This window comes from Lithobates pipiens, unplaced genomic scaffold, assembly GCF_037356315.1.
Source record: "Lithobates pipiens isolate NorthernLeopardFrog02 unplaced genomic scaffold, aLitPip1_a1.2 Scaffold_3, whole genome shotgun sequence".
NCBI lineage: Eukaryota > Metazoa > Chordata > Amphibia > Anura > Ranidae > Lithobates > Lithobates pipiens.
The window spans coordinates 164,182,880-164,202,787 of NW_027507790.1; the positions used below are offsets into that span (position 1 = coordinate 164,182,880).

Consider the following 19,908-nt stretch of genomic DNA (forward strand, 5'->3'; position numbering starts at 1 on the left):
CTAATAGAGTATGTGATTCCGTCAATGAGTCTTTTTCAAATAGTTCTAAGAAAGAATTGTACATATAAGTTATTAAGCTAATAAACTATCACATTTTCTCTCTGACGGTTCTTGGCAAGAAGAGATAAGAATAACTTTCACTTCCTGTCCAATATGTAGAAACCTGAGTAATACATTGAAAATGTCTTACTAGCAGTCAGTGTGTTGTATATACTGTATGTTGTCATGAATGCAAACGCATTCACCTTGGCATCATTTGAGCTTCACATTAGTTAACATTTAAGTGTTTAATTCTGCAAAGTTTCCATGACCAGGATCATTGAAATACCATTTGAAGTGGTACATTCACATTATTTTTTAGCCAAAAAAGTGCCATTTACACAACACCAACTAAACCTTTTTTATGTTTTTTACTTTGAAACGGAGAAAAAAAATAGGGAAAAAAACGAATCTTATACGTATATTTTACATTTAGATGTTTACCAAATTTTTATTCTATATTGAAATAAAACCATATGTTTAAAAAAAAAATGTTAACATTTAAAGTTCCTACAAAAATATCCTGGAGATCACTCTAACATCACAAAAATGGAGCCTGTATATGTCACAAGTGGTCCATTTGTAGAAACATTATATATTTATCACAAAATAATTGCTCCAGGTCTGTTTATTTAAGCAGAAGTGGATTAGGGGTTTAGCTAAATGTCAGTGAAAAGGTCATCTGTATCTGGAGTGTTTTTTGATGTTGGTAAGGACAGATTTTCTGGTGAAGGATTCTTGCCAGTTGTCTTTGAAGGGGCCGCTGCACATCTGTAAGAACAATGAATGTGAAAACTGTTAGTTATTTTTCTCCTCAGCATATTTTTGAGCATCAGTTAATACATTAAGAAATATACACAGTATATTAAGTACATAAATATGCAACATATATCAGTTTGTGTGTTATATATATATATATATATATATATATATATATACATGCATACATACATACATGTATGCTTTTATGCAAAATGTTGGCATCATTAAATCTACAAGTAATACAATTAAATATGGCATTTCTCTGCAAATGTTAAGGCACAATAATATTACATTTTTCTGGTTGCTAAAAGTCATTTTACTTTTGCGTCAGGAATTTCTAACACTCTTCATTGCTGAACAGTTCTAGTTCAGAAATTGTCTTATGTTTTTTTTTTTTTTTTTTTTTTTTAACAATTAGATTTTATTAAAGAATTAGCCAGTTACAATACAAATATAGCAATACATAACAAGCGCAAATACAATTGCCTGTGTGTACCATAGGGTAGCAATAGCGTTACAGACTCAAACTCATACTTTTAGTCCTCTTGTTTGCATATAAACAGATTGACAGAAGATCCCTATTAGACTAATAAGCCCCTCCAAAAAAAAAAAAAAAATGGAAAGGCCCATTAGTAAAAGGATAGGTACCCTACCATTCCCAAAGCGTCAATAGGATCTAAACATATATATCAATGGGTTGTAAAAGCCTGTCCCGGCGTATCTGCCTTATAACTTTATACCACTCTAAATACACCCTATTGCCTATCATACAAAGGCCAAATGTGACTAATAGATATAAAAATAAAAAGAAAAAAAAAAAAAAAAGAAAAAAAAAGATAATACAATTGTCCCTAAATAATCAAGCGGGCATTGCTAGCCCGAACACACAACGCCCCCTCCACCTCATGTTTGTATCAGAAAGGCGTTTACAGAGGAATAGCTAAACACTACCCAAGGTCGCCATATAACTATATACTTGCCCGTGCTTTCATGGGCTATAGCCCTAATTTCTTCCATTTTATGCAAATATCCTATCTCCCCCAGCCATTCCATAATTGAGGGAGTCGTAGTGTTCCTCCAATATCTCGGTATCACTGTCTTGGCGGCAGTTAGAAGAAATCTAATCAGCGATTTTTTATATTTACTCATAGAAAGGTCAGTAATATGTAGTAGACAACATTTAGCGTCAAGGGGGATCTGTGTATCAGTTATTTGTTGTATAATACTAATCACTTGGCCCCAAAATGGTCTGATTAGGTCACACTCCCACCATATATGTTGTAAAGTGCCCTTAGCTTGATTACAACGCCAACATAGGTCTGGAACATCGGGGAACCACTTATGCAATTTAACTGGCGTGTTATACCAATTCGTCAAAAGTTTAAAAGAAGTTTCCTGTAATCTAGTGCTAATTGCACATTTATGAGCAAATACACATGCCTGTAGCCATTGGTCGTTTGTAAATGATGCATTTAATGCTGCTTCCCAGAAAAGCTTATGTTTATTAGGTTCCAGACGTGCTGCGGATTGTAACCACGCATACGTGAGAGAGATATTTTTCGTAGAAGCCTTGGCACGAAGGCAAACCGCCTCAAATGGCGTTAATGGTCGTATAAAATGTTTGATCCTCCGCGGGCTCAAAATATAATCATGTATTTGTCTATACGTCCATTGCCCCAAAACGGTTAAACCCAAAGTATGTTGCAAGTCCAACATTGATTTAATCTTATTACCCTCAAGACAATGAGTGGCTAATAAGGGCAGATTCCCACATATAAAGTGCCGGATAGGTTTATGCATGCCTGGTATAAAGTCAGGATTATCTACTAGCGGTGTTAATGGGCCAGGTGAAGTAGTCAAACCCGTTGTTTGAGCCACTGTTTGTAATAGTCTTAAAGTGGTCCCTATAAGGGGATGTTGCTTAAGCTGTTTAGGGCACAAGTCCCACGGAATCCAAGGGGAATATGTCACTGGAATAGGACCTACATCGTTTTCAAGTTTCACCCAATCTTTATTATCCGCATGGCAGGTCCAGTCAATCATTCTGGTAAGATGAGTGGCCTTATAATAGTTTTTGAAATTGGGGAATCCCATTCCCCCACTGCCTTTATCTCTAGTGAGTATTGCAAGGCTTATGCGTGGCTTTTTAGATGCCCATAAGAAGTGTCTAAGAATAGCATTCAATGACTGAAAAAATTTTGCAGGTAGCCATATTGGCAAAGTCTGGAAAAAATACAAAAATCTGGGCAGGATTGTCATTTTGACGATCGCTGCCCTACCAAACCAGGAGAAATGTTTGAGTGTCCATCTCTCCAGGTCTTTTTTCACGTTTTGTAACAATGGCAAAAAATTTTGGCTATATATCTCTTTTTTTAATTATTAATCTTTATTAAATTTTCACATTTATACAGACCACATTTTAAAATAACATTACCAGGGTTCAAATACCTCTTTCTTCCCTTCCGAGATCTGAGTTTTAGAGTTCTAGGAAGGGAAGGGGGACATGAAGATACATCCATACATCACATATAATTAGCAAAAAAAAAAAAGCACATTATCTAAACAGTACCATATCCCCCCTTCTCCTACCATCACTATTTTTGCAATTCCTACGTTTTTCCTATTGTTATAACCCCACCCCTCCCTCCCATCCTTTCTATCAACCCCGCCCCCCCTCCCCTCCCCTCTTATATATATATTGGTGCTTTTATCCTACAGTATAGCATAATTGTGTTATAATGATTCCCGAACCTTTAATGTACCCTACCCTACTCCTTCCCATTACCCATCCCCCCTCCCCCTCCCCTCTTCCCTTTCCTATCATGGTTTAAACTGGGGTATGCATCACTTCTATCCACTCTCGCCAGTTCCTATTAAACTCCTTTAAGTTATTTCGTTTTGCATATACTGCCCTCTCCTTACATAGATAGTCATTTACCGCCCTTGTCCAATCCTCTACTGTAGGGGGTAGCTTTGATTGCCATCTCCTAGCTATCATCCTTCTAGCTTGAAATAAACATCTTAGGATTGCCGTTGTTGTTCCCTTCCTTTCTACTTCCTCCTCTCTGTAACCTAAAATGCACACTATGGGATTTAACTCTATTACCGTCCCAAAGACCCTACTTATTATCTTTACCACTCCTTCCCAGTATCTAAATAATTTGGGACATTTCCAAAGCATGTGCATTAAATTCCCTGACCCCCCACACCTGGGGCAAAAGTCATCTGTTCTCTTACCAAATTTAAATAATTTCTGGGGAGTATAGTATGCTCTATTAATTACCATTAAATGGGAAATCCTCTGAGGAGGAGAGACCGAGACCTTTGGGCATGCCGCTAGGATATTTTTCCACTGTACTCGTGTTATATTACCTAGGTCTTGCTCCCATTTCCCTTTCTCAACCCTCCCTTTCCTCTCACTATTAATCTGTTCACCCAGCTGGGCATAGAATTTAGATATTAATCCTTTAGTGGGTCCTGCTTGTGCTACTGGGTATAGCAAGGGCATTTCCTCCCATGTTAATAACAGGTTTCCAAACTGGGTCCTTAAAGCATGCCTCACTTGTATATAGGCATAGAATGAATTTTGTGATATCTTAAATTCTCTTTGCAGCTGGTCGAAGGATTTAATACCCCTGCCGCCATATAAATGGCTTAGCCTTACAATGCCACATTTTTCCCAATCTGCAATTTTTCCAACCCGCCATATTTCCTGTAGCTTCTTATTGTTCCATAGAGGCGTATACTTTGTTATTTCACTGTATCCCATTTTTTTTTTAACTGTACCCCATAGCTTTAACATCATTTTTACTGTAGGGCATCTACACTGGAATGAGTCCGCTTCCAGGGTCTCAATCAGGGTACTATGTGGGGAGCCTGTTAATACTAATCTCCCATTTGGGGTTCCTCCGTTCTTCTCATCGATCCCCCCCTAGCTGTTGTAATTGGGACGCCCAAAAATAGCACTCCGGGTAAGGGACCGCGAATCCTCCTTCCTCTCCCGGTAGCTGAAGCATCCGCAATCTCAATCTAGCCTGTCCTCCCCTCCATATTAGCTCCCTAAACAGCATCTCGATTTTATCAAACCAGCTTTTGTTAATCCATATTGGGGCATTGTGTAATATGTATAAAAGTTGGGGCATCCATATCATTTTTATCAGATTGCATCTGCCAGCGACCGAGAGAGGCATTCGTTTCCATATAGCAAATTTTTGTTTAAACTTAGCCAATAATGGGACTAAGTTATGACTTATATATTGCTTAGGATCCCTTGACAAGGTTACTCCCAGATATTTCAACTTATCCACTATTGGCATTTGGGGGGTTCCCAGGGCCGTTTGCTGACCAATTGGGTCCAAAGGGAGACATTCCGATTTTTCCCAATTTATCTCCAGCCCAGTGAAGCCTCCAAACCCTTGCACCAGTCCCATTGCCCTTGGTAGTGAGTATCTCATATCCCCTAAGAACAATAGGATATCGTGCATAAAGTGAGATTTTTTCCTCTCCAGTTTTTCTTACAAAACCGACAATATCCCGGTTTGCTCTAATTGCACATGCCAGGGGCTCTATGGCCAATGCAAAGAGCAGGGGTGATAATGGGCACCCCTGCCTCGTCCCTCTCCCCAACTCTATTTTCCCGGATAACTCATTATTAATTTTTAGTCTCGCACTAGGTTTGTCATATAGCATCCTAATCCATCCTATAAAGGAAGGACCCAGGCCAAATTTCTCCAAAACTTTCCATATATATCCCCATTCTACGCTATCAAATGCTTTCCTTACATCCAATGCCACCACTGCACCCGGAGTATCGTTATCCATTGGGACCTGCAAATTCAAAAAGGCTCTTCTAATATTTATACTCGTTGACCTGTTGGCTATAAACCCTGTTTGGTCCATATGGACCAATCTTGCTATGACTCGATTAAGCCTAGTCGCTAATACCTTGGCCAGTATCTTTGTATCGGTACACAGGAGAGAGATTGGCCTATACGCTGTAACATCTAAGGCGTCCTTCCCTTCTTTGTACAACAGGGCTATAACCGCCTCCATCATTGATGGAGGCAATTTACCCTCCCCATATGCTCCTCTTAACATCTCCAGGAGTTCAGGAATCAGTATCTCGCCAAAGTTTTTATAGACTTCAATCGGTAGTCCATCCGGCCCAGGCGATTTCTGATTTGGCATACTCGCAACTGCTTCCTGAAGTTCTTTCAAAGTTATTGGGGCTTCCAGTTCCTCTCTTTCTTCTTGTTTCAAACATGGTACCTCTAATTGACCTAAAAATGCTTCCATTTGCTCATCCATCCCCACTTTTTGTGCAGTATATAGGTTTTTATAATATCCTTCAAATGCTTGGCAAATACTCCCCGTTTCTGTTATAACCTTTCCCTCAGATATCCTAATCGCCGAGATTGAGGAAGGACCCGAGTTATTCTTCACCAGTTGTGCCAACATTTTTCCCACGCTTTCCCCTTCCGCGAAGGAGGCTTGGCGTTGGAACATATGCTGAATCTCTGCTTTCTTTAGGGTTAATAACCTAAGTTCTTCTTGTTTATCTAACCAGATTTTTTCTTTGCCCTGCGTGGGGTCACTAATAAAATCTCTTTCAGCCTCTAACACTTCTCTCCCTATTTGTACCTCCTGTTCCCTAGATTTTCTGTTTATTTTTGCTATTGATTGGATCATAAGGCCCCTTAGGAAAGCTTTCAGAGTATCCCACAGGATCCCCGATGTTACTGTACCCCGGTTATTTTTTAGAAATTCTTTTAATTCCCACTGTATTCTCTCAGGGCGTTCTTCTGTCTCTTTTTTTATCAGTTCTAACCAGAGCGGGTTCACTTTCCACAACCTCTGTACCTTACGTTCTCTCATTTTTAATACTGCTGTCACTGGGGAATGATCTGAAATCCCCCTGGGCTGATATTCAACCTTTTCCACCATTTGTAAGGCCAGGTCATTCCCCAGTATCATATCAATCCTGGATAACGTAGTATGTGTGGACGAGTAGCAACTATACTGCCGAACTCCCGGGTTCCCAGTTCTCCATAAATCCCGTAATCCTACTTCTTCCAGGTACTGTCCCAACCTCCCCTGCCAAGCTGGTTCCGCCAGTGTTTTTTCTGGGAATCTATCAATTTTAATATCCAATACCGTGTTGAAATCCCCTACTATTATTATAGGGACACCATCTATCCCCACTAAAAATTCCTGTAATTTAAAAAGCACTTCCATTTTAAATGGTGGAGGGATGTAGATGTTTGCCAGCATACATTCTCTATTTTCAATTAGGCACTGTAAGAAAATGTATCTGCCTTTTTCATCCAGGCTAACCCGTTTGCATACAAAATTCACCCCCGTTTTTACCAAGACACTCACCCCTCTGCTATATGTCGAATAAACAGAGTGATATTGAAATTGATATTTTCTGCTCTGCAGCCGATATATTGTATCTCTATTTAAATGGGCCTCCTGTATGCAGAGCAACTCTACTCCACATCCCTCCAACAAGGATAGCACAGCTTTTTGTTTCAGCCGCGTCCCCAGACCCCTCACATTCCAGGAGCCTATCTTAATTTTACCATCCTGCATAGCCATAAACAAATAAAGAGGAGAAAAAGAAAAAAAAAGAAAAACCTAAGGTAGTAAAGAAAGAGAGCGAAATAACCAGTCTACTGATGACACTATTAAGAACCATTTGTCTCCCAGTACCCACCAACTCCCCTCTAACTTCTTTTATTACCTTATACCACACTCCCCATATATTACTCCCTTGTATGATAACAAATTTATTAGGCGTCACCATTAACTCGTATGTTATGTGTCTTTGAATATACATTATACTATATGATTGTTTATTACCATTTTCCCCCTTGTGACCAATAAATTTTCCTTGTTTTTTACCACCCCAAGTTTTACCACCCCACAGTTTGTGTCCTTTTTTGCTTTGAATTATTTCCTGTACTCCATTTATTAGTGCATACTTATATTTTTTTTCCCCCTTCGACCTCCCCCCTATTTTCCCTACTACACCCACCCCCTCTCCCCCCTTTCTACCTCCCTCCCGCCCCTCCCCCACCTTCCTAGGTGTTACCCTAGGGGCTATTAGTGACCTTATACCACTCTCTTCACAACCTATTTACCACCCTCACCTAGTGCGCTCGCCGTGTATTACCTCCCTCCCACCCCCCTCCCATACAGACACAGACAGCACACACCCAGCAAAAAAAAAAAAAAAAAAAAAAAAAAAAGAAACCCCAAAGACACACATACTTCATCCCCCCCTCTCCTTCCATCTTCCCATCCCACTCAGTACTAGAAACCCCAGCAACTACAACTTTTCTTTATTTTCTTCTATCCATTTTTCCACTTCTATCGGGGAACAAAAAACCTGAGTATGCCCTAGTGCATTAATCCGTAACTTTGCAGGATAAAGCAGAGCATACGGCACCCTGAGCTTCTGTAACCTGCGTTTCACCTGGAGGAACTCTACCCTTTTTCTCTGAAGTTCTGGGGAAAAATCAGAATATAATGAAATTCTAACACCCTTATACAATACATTCCCCATTTCCCTTGCCTTCCGTAATAATACCACTTTATCTTTATAGTTCAGTAATTTCATTAATAATGGCCTAGGACGGCCCCCCTCCAATGGTGCTCTAAAGGGTACCCTATGCGCCCTCTCTATTGAGAACGCTGTTGAAAAAACATCCCTCCCAAACAGTTCAACCAGAAGATGCTCCATAAATTCAGCAGGGTTTACACCCTCACTTTTTTCGGGAAGTCCCACTACTCGCACATTGTCCCTCCTGAGCCTATTTTCCATTTCGTCCATTCTTGTTCTATATCCGCCGAACTGCTCCTTCAGGCTTTCTATTTCTTTAATTAGGAATGTTGTATCGTCTTCCAATCTGCTAGTCCTTAACTCAAGTTCTGTCGTCCTTTCCACCACTTTCTGTAGGTCTTGCCTTACCAGCATTAGATCTTCCTTCACTCCCTTCATTTGATTACAGAGTTCTTTCAGTGAGATGTTACATGCGTTTACGGCCAATAACACGTCCTTAATTGTTGGCTCTTTTTCTAACGGAGGAGAGTCACCCGTTGTGATCTCCATATTCTGTTCCCCTGCACCCGCTTTTTTATTAACTGAGCATTTGGCCACTGCTCCGGCCTGCGTATTAATGTTAATATTCGATTGACCCATGCTTTTCCTTTCAGATATTTCTCCATGCTGCCCCTTTGTCTGCCCTTTTTTTTGGAGGGGTCTGCGATGACTGTGCAGGGTTATGAGCATATTGTTCTAATTTAGCTGCTGTGGTAGGCTGTTGCGAGCTTTTTTCCCCTCTTTCCTTTGCAGAGCGCAAGTGCTGCATCTTAATTTCCTTTTCTCGCCCCCTTCCACAGAACAGTCCTGGATATATCGTATTTTAATATATTTTTAACTTTTTAACCCAGCCGCCCCTCGCTCAGTTGATCGCTTAGTGCAATATTAGCCGTATCTTATAACCAGTTCTCCAGTATTCACTTCATGTATCACCAAAACTTCCTGTTTTAATGCTTCAAAGCAGGCATTTATTTGCACGCACTTAGTTCAGATACCGTTCAACCAATTGATTTTTAGAGCAGCCACCATCCCTCAGTTAATCAATTAATGCGATACTGATCTTATCTTATAGTCAGTCAGTCCACAAGCACTCCATTCACATATCACAGACTTCCTGGTTCGCTGCTTACAGACGTTCGTTTTTACAGCAGGTACTTCTTTGCTTATACTGCCTGGGTTATCATTCGTTCGTCTTAGAGCACAAAACGAAGCAATGAGTTCCAGGGAACAAGAGCTATAGGTCCTTCTCACCCCCGGCCGGCGCCCTCTTGTTTACTTGTTACCAGTTCTCAGGCATCGCTATGTCCATAACTTGCTCTGCCAGACCTCCACCTGCTATGCCCCTCACACCTCCGACTTCTTCCCCCCCCCCGCAATCCTGCCGCTTACCTCCTTCCTCCTATCGCGGCTTACTGGAGAGCGGGAGGGCCTCTTGGTGTCCACAGTGTGCGGCGTCTCTTCGGCAGGGTTCAAAAGCGTTCGGCTTGGTCGGGGGTACTCGTGCTTCTTTGGCTGTGCTCGCTGGGGTTCAAGACCCGGAAGTAAGCGTGGATCTCCGAGGGCTCGGCACGATCGTACAGTAATGCGCTGTCACTCCTCCTCCCGTCCAGCTTCAATGTACAGCTCCAGCCCACCGCACGCTACGTCCGACCGTGGCACTAAGCGCTCCACGCTCTCATCGAGGGGGTCTGGGAGAGAGTCACACACGGCGTCTCACATCTCTCACTCACTCCATCTTGCACATCCGGTCACGCCCCCCCTTGCACGCATATATATGGCTATATATATCTCAGTTAGACTGGGAGTCAAATGAACTCCTAAATATTTAAGGGAGCGGGATTCCCACTTAAATTTACAGTTACGTAAAACAGCCTCCCGTGTGGTCTCTTGTAGCGTAAGATTGAGGGCCTCAGATTTTTTATAATTAATTTTGAAATTCGCCATATAGCTGTAATGCTTAAATATAGTGCACAAATTGGGCATAGTAACATGCGGCTGAGTTATAAAAAACAATAGATCATCCGCATACGCAGCACACTTGTATTCCTTATCGCCTACGTGGAAGCCATGTATAGAGGATGATAAATTAACTGTGCGGATTAACGGTTCCAAGGTGAGTATAAACAGCAAGGGCGAAAGAGGACACCCTTGCCTAGTCCCATTCCGTATCTGCACCTTGTCTGACAGTGTCCCATTCACCTTAATTTGTGCCGTAGGATTATAATAAATAGTTTTAATCCAGGATAGCATATGTGCTCTCAGACCTATATGAGAGCAAGTCGCATACAGGAAGTCCCACGACACACGGTCGAAGGCCTTCTCTGCATCTGTAGATAAGAGCATGCCTTCAAATTGTTCTGTTTGGGCCCTGTGTATAAGATTAAGGGCTTTAATCACGTTATCTTTCGCCTCCCTACCAGGCATAAAACCTACCTGCTCGGGACCTATAAGTTTGTGCAACAATGGGCGCAGTCTGTTCGCTAGTATTTTCGTATAAATTTTTAGGTCCACATTCAATAAAGAAATCGGCCTATAGCTGGCACAATCTAGAGGGTCTTTATTAGGTTTAGGCAATACTGTAACGTGCGCTCTCAGGAAATCTTCTGGTAACGTTTGTGGGTCTCGAAAATGGTTAAATGTATTAATCATGTATGGAATCAATAATTCCATAAAGATTTTATAATAGTGGGCTGTTAAACCGTCCGGTCCAGGGCTTTTCCCCTTTTTTAATTCCTTAATAGCTGCGGTGAGTTCACCTTCAGTTATCGGTTCTTCCAGCGACAGCGCTTCCTCCTCAGTAAGTTTGGGGAGTCCGCTGTCAGCCAGGAATTTATTAGTAATCTCTGCTGTCGTCCTCCTTAGGTCGCTAGGTTTATGTAACTGCGGTAAATTATACAAATTGGAGTAATATTCCTGAAATCTTTGCGCGATTTTCGCAGCATCCTGTGTTGTCTGACCAGCACTGGTTTTAATTGCAGCAATATTCGTCGATAATAATGTTTCTTTAAGGGCCTTTGCTAAAAGTTTGCCTGTTTTATCATTGTGTTCATAGAAGAACCCCTTCTTAAAGAAAAGGATCTTTTGTGCTTTAAGGTTCAAATGGGCTTGTAATTTTTTCCTCAAATCTAATAAAGTTACTGCTGTATCAGTTGCTAAGGATTGTTTATGCTTCCCCTCTAGGTCTCTAATGGTCTGTATCAAATCATTAATCTCCCTCTCTGCAACCCTTTTTCTCGTGGCCCCCAGCCGTATGAGCTCCCCCCGAACCACGCATTTATGGGCCGCCCAAATTGTAAACGGCGACAATTCTTCAGAGACATTTTCTGTAAAATATAATTTAATTATATCTGCTATTTTGTCAGTGTTGTCCTTATCCGTGAGCAGGGAGGGGTTTAATCTCCACGAGTGGGGGCCGCGATGTATGTTTATTTTGTGAAATTGCAACGATATAGGGGCGTGGTCAGAGAGGGTCTGCGCACCTATTTTAGCAGATTTTATACGGGGTATATCCCTTTGAGTAACAAAAATGTAGTCTATGCGTGTAAATTTATTATGCAAGGGTGAGAAATATGTGTAGTCCCTACCTGAGGGGTTTGCCAAGCGCCAAGTATCTACTAAAGTAAGGGAAGCTAAAAGTGTCTTGATTTTACGCAACTTTTTATACGGAATGCTGGACCTGCCATCTGATGTATCCTGAAGGGGATTTAGCGCTAAATTGAAATCTCCCCCCAGCACCACACATCCAGATGCAAAGCCCTTCAATTCATCTACCACATGTTGACAAAAAGTAACCTGTGCAGTGTTGGGGAAGTAAACGTTGGCCAAGGTAACCGGAGTTCCCGCCCAGATCCCCTTCAAAAATAAATACCTTCCGGCAATGTCCGCCATCTGCTGGTGTACAATGAAATCAGCATTTTTATGTAGCAGAATTGTCACCCCCTTAGATTTGGCCTCGGGATTTGTTGCATGGAAAACATATGGATAATGTCTATCATGCAATCTAGGAGTCTTGCCGGACCGGAAGTGGGTCTCCTGAAGAAACACCACTACCGGTTTCTGCTTGTGGAGTTCCCTAAGCACCGCCAATCGCTTCTCCGGTGTATTTAGACCCCTAACGTTATGGGAGATCACAAAAGCATGTTCATCTAGCATAGAGTACGCCATATTAAATACAATAACTAAATAAATACAAAAAGGAGAGAAGAAAAAAAAAAAAAAAAAAAACACCTAGGTGGATAGACACCCAAATGGAGTGGCTAGGTAAAATGTCTCCTCCTATCAACTGTAGGAGAGGAGAAGAAAGAAAAAACGTTGTGAATCCCCGTCTGGATAAACCAGACAGCGATGCACATGTGGAAGCAATGGGAGGACTTTCCTTCAGAAAATGGTAATAAAATAAAACCCAAAATACAAAAACTATTAATTATCTGTTTAAATATAAAGAAAAACCACTCCAGTCCTTCCGTGATTCAAAAATTAAGCACATATTAAGGCCACATATATACCCTTCCAGCCAGAAGGATGAGATCATGAACAAAATTAAGTACATGAGATTTATTCTAATATTGCGCTATAGGCGCCTTTAATAAACAACAACTATAATAAAAACTATAATGAGAACTGCCATAGTCACCAACTACCAAACCACCCATAATACTCTGACTGATCTTAGTGCTCACTATACCCCCAACTGCCACTCTTAACACCCCCACATTCCCCCTATAGCGGTGTGTGATTCCTTCCCTAGCTTACTATATCTGAAAAAAGAAATAGTCATATCCTTATAACACTCAGACCATTCCCCTTATAAACATATTCAGTTCGACTACAAAAATGTCCGTATGGAGAAAAGCCAAAAAAAGGAAAAAAAAGGAAGGAAGACAAGCTCCCACTCTAAGCTCATCCATGTGGCTGTAGCCAATGCTCTGTCCCAAGTTGTGAAGGTCTGCCCCTATTCAAGCTCTGAGGTTTATCCGGGCGAGGTTTTTTGGCTGCTAGCTTCGACGGAGATGGCTGTGGGGTATGCGGTGGAGAGGTCTCCAGCAGGGGGCAATGAAACTCCCTATACCATTCCGGCACTTCAGTCAATGGAATTTGTAGCTGTGCACAGAAGCTTGAAATATCCTCAGGCATGCGCAGATAATATTGTTTTCCCGAAAACGTGGCGTTCAACGCAAAAGGAAAGCGCCATCGATAAGGGATACCCCTCTCCCTTAGAACGTTAGTCAATGGGCGCAAAGCTCGCCTATTCTGTAGTGTGATGTAAGAAAGATCCTGGTATAGTGCCACAGCATGATCATTAAAAAAGATCTGATCATTCCTCCTTGCTTTCCCCAGTATCTCTTCCTTCAATAGGTAGCTTTGCAGGCAGCATATAATATCCCTTGGGGGGGCTGTGTCACTTGGCTTTGATGCTAACGTTCTATGCACTCTTACAAACTCAATATCAGTATCCTTAGGTCTCTCCAACACTCCGTTAAACACTGACTGCAAAGCTTGTTTTATCTGCGCAGGCTCAATCTTCTCGGGGATCCCCCTCACTCTAATGTTCTGTCTGCGCCCCCGATTGTCAAGTTCCTCGAGGTGCTTGTTCATCTGAATAAGATGAATGGTGTGGGATGAGACAGTGGAGCACAGCCTCTCCACCGCTCTATCCCTTTTTGCCTCTGCTCTTTCATTCTGGGACAGTCGATCCGACAGAGCTATAAAGTCAGCCTTTAGGTCATTAATAGCAGAAAACAAAGTGCCTTTAATGTCAGCCGCTATTTTTGTCATTTCTGAAAGCTTAAGAGGGTGATCTGAGCAATCCTGCTCCCTTACCCTATCCTCTGAAGCCGACCTGGAGTCCTCGCTGTGTTCTGCCTCGTGGCTTCTCAGCGCCATCTTACTAGCAGGGCGGCCCCTAATCCTCTGTATCCTCTGTGCTTGAGGGTCGAAAATGTCCGCTATACGGCGTACTCCAGAGGTGGGATAGGAGCTCTGTGGTTCAGGACTCTCAGGCAGTCTATCTCGTCTGCCCATCGCACTATTCGATATAGCTGGTGAGGAAGCTGGTATCACAATCCGACGGAGCTCAGCTCAGCTCAGCAAGCGGTGTCCATCGCACAATTTGATATGACTGAAGGGGGAGCTCAGCAAACGGTGTCCATCGCACAATTCGATATAGCTGGAGGGGGATCTCATCAAGCGGCGTCCATCGCACAATTCGATATAGCTGGAGGGGGGGTTCAGCAAGCGGTGTCCATCGCACAATTCGATATAGCTGGAGGGAAAGCTCAGCAAGCGGCGTCCATCGCACAATTCGGTATGGCGTCCATCGCACAATTCGGTATGGCTGGAGGGGAAGCTGGTATCACGGTCCGACGGAGCGGAGCTCAGCTCAGCACGCAGCGTCCATTCCCTTCGGCGTCCAAGCCACGCCCCTGTATTATGTTTTGTATGTGCATCATGACTGATATGTGTCCAAAGGTTTTCAATAATTTTTAAGCCTGAGGAATATGAAGGCCACTAAAAAAAACATATTTTGCGAGAGAAGAAGTTCATGGTTACATAGTTGATAATGATGCATGCTTTGGATTGAGTTTTATTGTAATATTTAATCTTTTTTCAGTGTAAGTGAAATCTGTACTTAAATACAGAGGCTACCATTGCTGACCTTCTCCTGATTATGCTAGTTGCTGCCTTCACCTGAAAGTGTTAAACGATGGGCTTCAAAACATTTTACTCTAAAAAAAAATATGCATAGTGGGCAAGTACGAAAAAAATAGCTGTCCTTATTTGTGTAATTCTTCTGGGTTAATGATTCAGAGTATTAAAGGCCAGGCAACAACCCTTAAAGGGTAGCTCCATCATTATACCAAAAAACTAAAGATGAATTCCTAACACCTTCCCCGCACCTCTTGTCCCTACTGGACGTATCTGCATGTGCTGAGAATCATCTGCCTTTCTTACTTCAGGGACAAAAGAAAAGACTCTCATTGGTCTGGGTTGTCACATGAACATGCTGACCAATGTCCGCCTGCCATTGCCCACATTATGCTGCTAAACAGCCACTGGGGCTGTGTGTGGCGTTTACAATTGTATGGATCAGTACAATGGCAGATGTGGGCAGCGAATGATTCTCGGCACATGCAGATAAATAGAGACGAAGGTGTTAGAAAATGATATTTATTTTTCCAGGTATAAAGGTGAAATTACCCTTTAAGGGTGCCTTTTTTTGGCTTGCATCTTCCCATTCTGCCTAGCAACTAGTGACGCTGATCTCTGCTCCATGTGATTGGAGCAGAGATCAGTGTTCACTAAATTAAAGCCCAGCCCCCAACAGTTAGTAAAACACCCCTAGGAACACTTAACCCCTACACTGCCACATACTGGTTAACCCCTTCACTGCCAGTGTCATTTACACAGGAATCACTGCATTTATATAGCAGTGATTGCTGTATAAATGACAATGGTCCCAAAAATTTGTCGAAAATGTCCGCCATAATGTCGCAGTCACAATAAAAATCGCTGATCGCCGCCATTACTAGTAAAAAAAAATTATTAATAAAAATGCCATAAAACTATCCCGTATTTTGTAAACGCTATAACTTTTGCGCAAACCAATCAATAATCACTTACTGCGATTTTTTTACCCAAAATATGTAGAAGAATACGTATCGGCCTAAACTGAGGGAAAAAATAATGCGTTTTTTTCAAAATTGTCGCTCTATTTTTGTTTATAGAGCAAAAAAATTAAAACCGCAGGGGTGATCAAATACCACCAAAAGAAAGCTCTATTTGTGGGAAAAAAAGGACGTCAGTTTTGTTTGGGAGCCACGTCGCATGACCGCGCAATTGTCAGTTAAAGCGATGCAGTGCCGAATCGCAAAAAGTGGTCTGGTCTTTGACCAGCAAAATGGTCCGTGGCTGAAGTGGTTAAAGATAATTTAATTATTGCTGAATAAGGCACAAGAGAATATTATGAAACAGCAAGGAAAGCCCGTATACAGATGTGATTTTATTAAAACATAAGGTATTTACTGGGCATGTTATTACTTCCATTTTAAATCAAAAATCTAGTCATTTATTGTTTTCTTGTGGATAGTGGGCTTAGGCATGCAAGTCATTTTTTTACAAATGCCCCTACTTGTGCATTAACATTCTGATTTTGCTGATGCTGTATCAATCTTGTCAGCTTGTAATAGTTATATTGAAGTGTTCTGTGGTTTAGGATTCTTGTCAAAAAAACTTCGTTGGCACAAGGAAACCTAATATGACTGTTAGCACTATACTTTAAAAAAAGACATAATTTTGCTATTCCTGAGCTTCTGGAAACAGAAGTAAAAAAAGGTAGATTTTTTTTAGGTTTTTTACAGAAATGGTTGGAAGGTGGTCCCCAAACACAGAAAAAGAAGAACAATATCCCTTCAGTTTTTCAGGGATATCATCTGCTCTGATGTAGTACACAAGGGATAACATTATGCTGTATGATGCTGTGCCATGAATTTTTTTAAGCTTTATTATGGTGTGTTGTGACTTAATAAGTGTTGGAAACGAATGTTCTGTCTGGATATACTGATGGTATACCATGGTACCCAAGTGTCAGAACCTGATGTATTAAAGTGGACCTGAACTCAGAAAGTGAATTCCTTAAAATTAGCAGTGTGTTTCCTGTGCCCAAGCATTTATGTGCATACAGCCTTCAAGCTATATATTTTCAGTGTAAAAACATCCAAGGCAATGCCTGAAAGTACTAATTTAAAGGGATTTGGGGCAAGATTTGGTGGTGTTACTACTGTGCTGCTCAATGTTCTATATGCTGAAGAGAAAGCTTTCACATGCACCTTCCATCTTCTGCTTTATTTGAGTGGTTCTAAATAATAATTTTTTTTTATCTTAAAGAAGAGGTCCACCCTAACACTAAAATCTCTACATCTACAGGCATCCACAAAATCAGTATACTTAACTTTTTTAAAGCCAATCCAGCCCAGTCTGCAGCGGTGGAAACTCTCCAGAGGACACAGCCGACAACGGCTGTGAAATAAATGGGAAGTGACGTCACCCATAGACTTACTATGGGTGTTTTATTGTCGGCTGCCTCCTCTGCACCTGCCTCCACAGCGAAGCCACAGCTGACAGCTGAGCGTGGGATCAGCTTCAAAAAGGGTATCTATACTGAACACAAAATTATTTTATTAAACATACATAATACGTCCATTACTGGCTTCAGAGCAATACAATGTGTTATACATTCACAATCCTTAATTCCACATTGGTACTGAAAGTTTCAAATGAACATGTGCAGTATAAACATCTACACCTTAGAAATAATAAACAGCATCATGTGACATATGTGCAGAGATCTAATATGAATCTACGCAAAGTTGTACAGACAACAGATAAAGGAACAGATGATAATTACATGCCATGTTGTTTATACCAACAGACATTGTTTGGGATCCTTTTTAATCAGAACCTGGAAAACCCGGTTAATAACCCCTATAACCTCCGTCCAGTAAACATGTAATACACGCATACAGCAAGTACATGATGGATCATCGTGCACTCCCATTCTAACCAACTTAGCAGGAGTATAATGCACCCACAGGAGTGTATACAATTGGGACAAGTGCTGGGTAACATTCAAAGAAACCACCAATAGCGCCTCCTACCATTGTTCCTCTTTAAATGGCCAAACATCCTGCTCCCGTTGGGATATCACTTTTTGGTTAGAATCCAGTAAGGACAGATTGAGTAGCATAGCGAAACTGCAGGATATGAAAGCCTTATAAGACGATACCTCTAGCATGTAATTGAAAATAGGAGTAGTGTTTTGTATCCATGTGTCCACGTCATTTTGGCCCTTTATCGTATGCTGGAGTTAGAAGAAATAGAACTGCATGGGCATGGGGAGCTGAAATTCTGACTGAAAAGAAGCAAAGGCACGCGGCTCTCCATTACGGAATATTTGATATACGTAATTAACCCCATATTGCTGCCATTTTTTACTATATTGCAATTTCCCTCCCAGTGTACTGGTTGTTGCCATATAGGACTAAACTTTGTAAACCCAGTGACCTGTTGTAGTGTTCTGACTTTATTCCAGATTTTTTGCAATAGGTAATACGTGGGGTATAATTTGTTTGATTTACCGAACTGCAAGGCTTCCAAACCCTCAGCAACCCCTGTCCCAATTGTACATTCAAGGAGTTTAGTAGTTGTGTCTGCTAAGTTCATTTCCAGGGCAGGGGCTGGGTTAATTGCTCTGGCTATATGTTGCAATTGGGAGGCCAGGTAGTACAGACATGGATTTAGCAGTGCCAACAGACCTGATTCCTTAGGCCACTGAAGCCGTTCCAATCTCACTCTGGTGGTAGAAGAGTGCCATATTAGAGATCGAAACAGAGTTAATAATTCTGAACTGTTTCAGTGGGATAACTAGCGGTGAATTATGTAGCACATATAAAATTTGGGGCCATTTTTATATGGTTGATCCTGCCTACTGGTGACATTTTCAATCTGGACCATACCTTAATCCGATTGCGAATCAGATCAAGGGGTGAGGTTTACCCTAAGAAGTCTAAAGAGTCTGGAGTGACCTGTATACCTAAAAATGTAATGTTCCTAGATACTGGAATATCAAGGATTGTTGTTAGTTGCTGTTCTGGGCACTTATCCACAAACATAAGTGAGGATTTAGTCCAGTTTACAACCAGCCCAGAATAATGAACAAAGGTTTGTACCACCCTCATAGCTTCATTTATTGACGTTGTGGTATCCCCTAAAAGCAACATGGTATCGTCTGCATATAACATTAACTTTTCCTGTAATTCCCCATACTGAAAGCCTTGGATATCAGGGTTGGAACGGATGAGAGCTGCTAAAGGCTCAATGGCCAGAGCGAACAGGAGTGGGGACAAAGGACATCCCTACCTGGTGCCCCTGTACAAACTGAAGTTGGAGGACAATCTACCAGCCTCTCTAATGGCAGCCTTGGGGGCATTGAATAGCCACTGGATAAGAAATAAATTCTTCTTAAAACTCAAATTTTCTCATTATGGAGCACAAGTATGTCCACTCAATGCTGTGAAACGCCTTGTGGGCGTCTAAAGATAAGAGCGCTCTATTCCCCTTGTTGTCGGCCTTTGACTATATTGAGAAAAAGTCTATGCAGGTTTATCGCCGTAGACTTCTGAAGCATAAACCCTGCCTGATCAGAATGCATGATAGAGGATATCACCCCATTCAGTCACACAGCCAAGACATTTGCCAGAATCTTCACATCATTCTGTAAGAGGGATATAGGCCTATATGAACCTGGATCCAGTGGATCCTTACCTGGTTTTAATAACAGTACTATAATAGCTTTGGTCATGGACAAGTGAAGACTTTTGCTCTCCTTAGCTTCTTTGAACACAGCCAATAGCTTTGGAAACATACTTCATATATTGCTTGTACACCTCAATTGGAAAACCATCCTCCCCTAGTGCTTTAGAGTTAGGAAACATCCCAGTCGCCTTCTG

General features: G+C 41.5%; 1 protein-coding gene across 3 annotated transcripts in view; it reads right to left on the minus strand.

The window, feature by feature from the left end:
• Positions 1-463: 463 nt before the first annotated feature.
• XRCC4 (X-ray repair cross complementing 4) overlaps positions 464-19,908 on the minus strand; it is a 577,202-nt gene continuing 557,757 nt past the window's right edge. For all 3 annotated transcript variants that reach the window (XM_077462443.1, XM_077462445.1, XM_077462444.1), the window contains one exon: positions 464-810. In XM_077462443.1, the coding sequence (XP_077318569.1) occupies positions 695-810 (116 nt within the window). In that variant the 3' untranslated portion in view covers positions 464-694. The remainder of the gene's footprint in view (positions 811-19,908) is intronic.